The sequence below is a fragment of the Oenanthe melanoleuca genome, chromosome 11, assembly GCF_029582105.1.
Source record: "Oenanthe melanoleuca isolate GR-GAL-2019-014 chromosome 11, OMel1.0, whole genome shotgun sequence".
Classification (NCBI taxonomy): domain Eukaryota; kingdom Metazoa; phylum Chordata; class Aves; order Passeriformes; family Muscicapidae; genus Oenanthe; species Oenanthe melanoleuca.
The window spans coordinates 1,553,957-1,561,116 of record NC_079345.1 but is presented as its reverse complement, the minus strand read 5'-3'; the positions used below and the strand labels follow the sequence as shown (position 1 = coordinate 1,561,116).

The following is a 7,160-nucleotide window of genomic DNA, read 5'->3' as shown; positions in this document are numbered from 1 at the left end:
GGATCTCTTCTTAATTCCTAACTTAATTTCTTTTGACATCCTCATTGCCGGTTTGACCTCTTTACTGGAATCATGTGCTGCTTAAAACTCATTATCCCACCATTGAAACAGGAAGTTAATTAAAAACCCTTTCTAAAAAAAAGAAAAAAGAAAAAGAAAAGGGGGGCAAAAAAGCACATCCCATGTCCGGGGATAGATGGAGAAGGGATATGAGCAAACTGTGCCGTGTCCCCACAGCCCACCACCCCCTCCATTGATCCAAAAACTCCATCATTTTTTTGGGGACCACCAGCCATCGCCACTGGCAAATCCCCCTCAACCAAGATCAGTCGATTTTGGGAGAAATTGTTATTTTTATAGGAAAATATTCCCATCATGGATCCAAAAATCGAAGTGGCTCCTGTTTAACCCACATTTCACCCCAAAATTTCTTCATGCTCAGAGGTCACCTGGCTGGGATGATGTCAAGGGGGACCCTGAGGTGTCCCCAGCCTCGAGCCAGGGTCACGGTGGCCACGGAAGTCACAAGTGGGAGGTTTTGGGCCATTTGTCTGGAAATGAGAGGAGTTCTAAGGGATCCAAGAAAGACCCCCTGGGGACCCACAGAAAGGTTTGGGGAGACCCCACAAGAGGCTGAACTGGGACCCAGTGAGGGCACTGAGATCCCAGTAGAGGGATCGCTGTGAGCGCAGGAGCTTCCAGAGACACCCCGAGTTACCCCAAACTGAAATTCGTGAAACCCAAAAAGGATTGAGACCCCAAAAAGAGAGTCTGGGATGCTGAGAATTGAAATTTGTGAAACCCAAGAAGGATTGAGACCCCAAAAAGAGAGTCTGGGGTGCTGAGAATTGAAATTTGTGGAACTCAGAAAGGATTGAGACCCCAAAAGGAGAGTCTGGGATGCTGAGAATTGAAATTTGTGGAACCCAAAAAGGATTGAGACCCCAAAGGCAGAATCTGAGATGCTGAGGATGGGCGGTGATACCCAAAAGTCGTGTCCGCCCTAATGGGGCGGAGCCAGACACGCAGAGCAGAGAGCGGCGCCTCACTGATCACCACAGCGGGGCTGGGACAGGCGGGAGAATTTTTGGGGACCCCCGGGACATATTTTGGGGACCCGCGGGACATTTTTTGGGGACCCCGCGGGGGGGAGGACGGAGCCCCGGAGGCCACGCCCCTTTTCCCTTTAGCCCCGCCCCGCGGCGCGCGCCATCCGGTGGGCGTGGCCGGCGGGGGGCGGGGGCCTATGGGCGGCCGCGGCGGCGGCGCGGCCCCGCCCCCCGGAGCGCTCCGCGGGTTTGATCCGGCGCGGCGCCCATTGAGAAAATCCCGCGGCGGCGGCGGCGGCGGCGGCGGCTTCGCTCCGCCGAGCACGGCCCGGCCCGGCCCGGCCCCGGCCCCGGCCCCGGCCCCGCGGGCGGGCGGGCGGGCATGCGAGCAGCCGGGGGCCCGCCCGCCGCCACCCACCTGCCGCCCGCCCAGCCGCCAGCCGGGGCGCCGGGCTCGCCCCTCGCCGAGCGATGTCCAGGAGGAAACAGAGCAACCCCCGGCAGATCAAACGTGAGTCGTGGTTACCGGTGCTCCCTTCCCTTGTTCTGTGCTGCTCGTACCGCCCCCAGCCTTATTTATTTATTATTTTTTGCGGCAGCGCTCCCGCACCTCCTCCCTCGGTCTCTCCGGTGCTCCCGGGACACACCCGGGGCACGGCAGGGACCCACCCGGGACCCACCCGGGCCAGCCGTGGGTGCCGGTTCCCGCTCCCGCCTCGCTCTCTGTCCCCGCCGCTCGCCCCTCCCGCGCCGCCTCCCCCCCGCCAGCGCGGTGGCTCCGGTACCGGCTCCCGATGGGGGCCCCGATAAGGCTTTAAAATATTCCGTTCTGCAAGTCCCGTCCTGATAACATCGCTCTGTCGGGACGGCCTGAAATTGTGATCTTATCTCTCCTGCCTGCCTCCCAGGGGCTCCCCCAACTCCCCCCTCGGGGCTCCCCATTGCCGCCGGGCCACCCCAGCCCTGCCCGGGGCTCCTCACGGTGTCAGCGGCTCCCCATCCATCCTGGGGTACCCCAGCTCGGGGACAGCGCCCCGACCCTGCCAGGGGCTCCCCTTCCCGCACGGGGACCCCCATTTGCCCGGGCGCTGCTGGCCCCGCCCTGCCAGGGTCCCCGTGTGCCAGGGTCCCCGTGTGCCAGGGTCCCCGTGTGCCATCCTCCCCACCGGCCACGCTGTCCTTGACCCCCCCACCCTGCCCTGTGCCCCCCCCAAATCCCGGTTCGCTTCTCAGCCCAGGTGGGACGTGGCCCTAAGGAGCGGCCACAGGGTCCCGCGGGACTTTGGTCACATCCCTGTCCCTCCCTGTTGGAATTGTGATTCCAGAGGGTCGCGCTGCCCACGATCCAGGCTCTTGTTTTTTGCTCCAGCGAGGATGTACCAGCAAGGCGAGGAAATCCTGCAAAGTGCTGGAAGTTTTTCGGTGCCGGGCTCAGCTTGGCTTTTCTCCTTCCTCTCCGGTGTGTGTGTGTGTTTTTTTTTTTCTTTCCCCCTCGAGTCGATGGAAGCTGGTGATAAGAGGGAGATGGGAGGATAGGGAAGGCTGGCCACCATGTGATAATCTACCTTTATCTTTCTCCTGAAATAATTGCAAGGCTGAGTTGCACCTACCTGTTTCCCTGCCTGGGGTGATTGCTGTGGTGATAACGCTCAGCTAGACTTTTACCCGGGGAGAGTTAAAAATAGTCCCAGCTGCCTCCTTTTTTTTTTTTTTTTTTTTTTTTTCCTTTCGGGATACTTTTCTCCTCTGGCTTTACCCAACTTCCGCGGCTTATTTCGGCAGAAAGCCCTGCCTGGGTAACTGCAGCTCGTCCAAGCGGGAGCGCTCAGAGCGGTAGCGCTGGAATGACACCGCTCCCTCCCTGCTGGGATGGGATGCCCGCTCCCAGCAGCCACCAGCTCGGACTTTATGGGGCAAACTGGGGCAGGACGAGGCCGTGGCAGCTCGGCCGGGCGGCGGCGGCTCCTCGTATCTCCTTCCTCTGCTGCTTTTCTGCAGAGATGTGAAGAAACGATAAAAGTGGGAGGCTGATCTCAGGCCGCCGGCGATGGCCAAAACTGATTAAAGAGCTGAGAGCTTGGAAGCCTTCCTGTATGTGTCAACATGAAAACAGTCATTAGAGGCGGCGAGCGCGGCGAGAGCGCCCTGCCGCTGCTCCATCAGGGAAGGTATGCATGAATCAGGGCTCCGGTAACCAGACTCCTCTCATGTACAGACCGGACCTGTTTCCACAAAGTCTATCCTCCTTATCATCTCGGCTGGAGCATTAAAAACCTCCTCCAGATTGGTATCTGCTGATTTTATTTTCCTGGGTGACGCGATGTTCTCGCTCTGGGCTTCGCCTTCTCTTGTGGGGTTGGGGTTTTTTGTTGGGTTTTTTTTTTTATTTTATTTTTTTTTGAAGCGCGATGCGAGGCGCAGATTAAGGCTGGCGGGGAGATCGCCGGGAGAGCGGGCGATCGCCAGCAGAGATAAGACAAAGATCAGACACCGGACTATATTTAACCAGCTGCTCTAACCTTCCTTTTCTTCGTGCCTTTCCGGGCTGGAGCCGGGCGGGGATGGAGGGGCCGCTCCCTCCGAGCCCCCCCGGCGCACGGAGGGGAGGCTTTGAAAGCCGATTGCATCGCGATGGTGGCTTTTGATAGCACAGAAAACACCCCGAGCATCTCTCCCTTTCATTTTTGGGGGTTCCTGCCCGCAGAGGACAGTTCCTTTCCATCCCTGCCTGTACCAACCTCCCTGCAGCTGCTGCTGCTTTATGGGGTGGTTTATTTTTTTTCCTCTCTCTCTCTCTTTTTTTTTTTTTTTGTGTCTGTCTTTTGTTCTGCTGGTAGATAGATGTGAGGGGCTGATAGGGAGCAGGAGCTGATCTCCAACCCAGATAGCCTGTTATATTTATTAACTTCAAACATGGGAGCGCGGGCGCCCAGCTGATGAGCGAGGCTCTGGCAGCTGCCGGTGCTTTCGCAGCGCCGGGTCCTGCGATGGGGGAGCCCGATAAGCGAGATTGATCTCATCGCGCTGATGTGCCTTCCCCTCCCTTCTTCTTTTAATACTGATTTTTTTTTTCTTTTTTTTTTTTTTTCTTTTTTTTTTTTTTTTTTTTTTTTGTTCCTAAGCGAGCTGGAAGCGAATGTTTTGTCATAGTTGCAGGGGCCTATTTGTGGTTATTATTTTTTTTTTACCGTGAGTTTTTTTTTTTTTTTCTTTTTCTCTTTTTATTCTGTGCTCAGCTGCAGTAGATCTGAGCTCCTGATAAGCGCCAAGCCCCGATCTCCATCCTGATAGAGATTGCCAGGGTTGATAAGCACCACTTATCTCTCCCCAGCAGACCGGAGCAGGATTCGCTACAACAACAAACACAGCAAAGAGGGGCAAAAGGGCTGCAACAATTTGTTCCACTGCAAATGTGATTAACGCAGGCGCTTTAATTATCTGATGGGGGGCAGCTGCATGTGTGTTTTTATTTCTCAAGGTGGTGGGGTGCCTCTCCCCCTCCACGTGCTCTGGGTTGAGAGCCGAGCTCTCCCAGCGCCTGTTATCGGCTGCAGATGTTGCATTAGTTTGATGAGAGCTTTGACTTTTTTTGATGGTTATCTCCCATTCTGCTCCGCCGAGCGAACGCGCGGGGCTGGGCTGGGGGGGGGGAGGAGGTGAAAACACCGTCACATCTTTGCATGTGGATTTTCTTTAATTGCTATTAGATGGTGCCAGATAACGAGCGCGATCTGCGCTGTTAAAGCCGCCGTCTCTTCAGGGGGGTGTGTTGGGCTGGGTGGTTTTATTTTTATTTTTTTTTCCTTTCCTCCTGCGCGCTCGCCGGTCCCGCGTGGGCTGGGTGGCGATGCCGGGAAGGGGACGGTGGAGCCGGGCAGGGGCTGCCCGTGGGATCCGTCCTTCCCGGGAGCTTGGAAAATTGCATTTCTGCTAAAGATGACAGTGGCCAACCCAGCGTCTATTTTTAGCGGCGGCGTGGTGAGCCGGTGGCGTGGGATGCTCCCGGCACGCCTCCTGCCCGCTCCTTCCCGCTGCCTTCCCTTTCAGGTGACTGGTTCAGCCTCTCTGCTTGCTCCTTTTTTTTTTTTTTTCTTGGCTTTTTTTTTTTTTTTTTTTTTTTTTTGGGGGGGGGTTTTTTGTTTGTTTGTTTTTTGTCTGTTTTCCTCCCCCCGCGCTTTTCCATCCCCACCACCTCCGTGCCTCAGTTTCCCCATCCGGGTGGGCGGGGGGTGTTTGGGGAGGTGCTGCCCTGGGGTGGGGAGGGTTTTCTCCCGGGGTCAGCTTCCCAAAACCGGAATTTTCTGCACATCCCGTCTCCCTCAGCCTGCCAACCCCCCTGTACCCCACTGCTGGCATCCCGGGGGTGGCATCCCCGTGTCCCACATGTCTGCTACGCCCACGGGCGCTGCCTGCTGCCAGCCCCTCCCCTCTTGTGCAAACAGCCCGAGGCATTTGCCAGCCCTGGCGCGGTGGCACTGGCGGCTCCTGGCAGCTGGTAGGTGGCAGTGCCCATCCCAGCTGTCACCAGCCTCTTGGGGTGTGCTGTGGGTGACATCCCAGGGCTGGGGACACACGGTGGGCTGGGATGCTGGTGGGATGCGCTCCCCACCGTGGGGAGTTGTCCCCAGGTGTTCCCCACATTCCTGCTCAGTGGAGGATGTGGTGATGCTGGACCAAGTTTCCCTCCTCTTCCACAGCCCGGGCCCCAGGTGTGAGCATCCCTGCAGGCCCAGCTGCAGGAGAAGGGTTGGCAGCTGGTGGCCAAGGGGACAGCGCGGAGCAGGAAATCCATTCTCCATGGGCAATGGAGAAATAGCACAGGTGGCCACCAGCTCTGTGCCCTGCCAGCCACCATCCCTCGATGCCAGGGCACCCTTCAGGGACCAGGGTGGCTCTCCCTGGCCATGCCCACCTCTGCAGAGGGCAGGGAGGATGAGGAGGGAGCTTGGGGAGCAAGGTCTGGCCGTGGCTGAACCAGTTCTGCCTGGAGCCTGGCACGGCCCTGCTGGCGAGGGAGGCTCTGCCAGGCAGCTCCCTGCAGGGCCCGTGGGTGCTGGGGTTGGGCTGCTTTTGTGCCCTATTGCTGCTTTTCCACCTGCTGAGCCCCCAGGGGACGCCCCCACGCCGTCCCCAGCCCGGGCACACCGGGCAGGCCGTCCCTGGCATCCCGGGGAAGTCGCCTCCAGCCGGGATTTGCACCTCAGGATCCGAGGTTGGGCAAGGTCTGATTTTCCATGGTGAATCACGAGGCCACCTAGCAAGCTGCAGCTTTGCCTTTGGCCAAGTTGTGATGTGGCCAGCTCAGCAATCAGGGCTTGGGAAGAAAGCAATGCTTTCCCCACGGGTGCTGCAGGAATGGGGCAAGGAGCGAGCCGAGGCTCCTGGAGAGGGGCAGCACCCCAAACTGTCCCCAAATCCATCCTGGCACAGCAGCCTCGGTGCCCTGGGACGTTCCCAGCCCTCATCCCTGGGGAAGGAAAGGAGAGTGCTGCCCAAACTGGGAGCAGCAGGGCTGCTGGTGGTGTTGGTGGATTTGGGGTCAAGCGCAGCCCATGAAGGAAGAGGATGTTTGCAGGATGTTTTCAGTGTGTGCTGTCCATCCTGCTGCAAAAAAAAATAAAACATGATCTGCCTTGGAAAGCACTGGATGGGGCGTAGCAGGGAGGGAAAAGCAGCCCAGACCTTCCAGAGAGGCACAGCCAGGCTGAGAGTGATGCTGCCTGGAGAGAGGGATGTGAGGAACCCGCAGCCTCTCAGAATTCAGCATTTCAGGAGTTAAACTGGAAAAGGCCTCTGTGCCAGCCCTGCACCTCACTCCACCTCTGCTCCATTTTTCTTTTGTGGGGCCAAGAAACCATCTCCCCCACTTTGGGGAAGAGCAGCAACGGGAGCAGGAGGCCAACATCTCCTTTTTTTTTTTTTTTTTTTCCTGCGCCACATCCCATGACTCCTTTTGCTGCCTGACTCAGGGCTTTTGGCCGCTCTGCCTTGGCCAGGCTGTGTCCTGCTGCTCCTTTTATCAGGAAAGTTCAAGTGTTTCGGGGTAATACAGTTCCCTCTTCCGATGGCTGCCCGGCAAAGGCTCCACATTGTTCCTGCAGCAACATGTTT

General features: G+C 57.7%; 1 protein-coding gene across 2 annotated transcripts in view; it reads left to right on the top strand.

Moving 5' to 3' along the window:
- The first annotated feature begins 1,346 nt into the window (after positions 1-1,346).
- Positions 1,347-7,160, top strand: part of ZFPM1 (zinc finger protein, FOG family member 1) — a 34,735-nt gene continuing 28,921 nt past the window's right edge. The window contains exon 1 of one of the 2 annotated variants that reach the window (XM_056500794.1): positions 1,347-1,560. In XM_056500794.1, the coding sequence (XP_056356769.1) occupies positions 1,521-1,560 (40 nt within the window). In that variant the 5' untranslated portion in view covers positions 1,347-1,520. Of the gene's footprint in view, positions 1,561-3,002; positions 3,218-7,160 lie in introns of those variants that run through there. The other variant, XM_056500796.1, reaches the window with a different exon arrangement.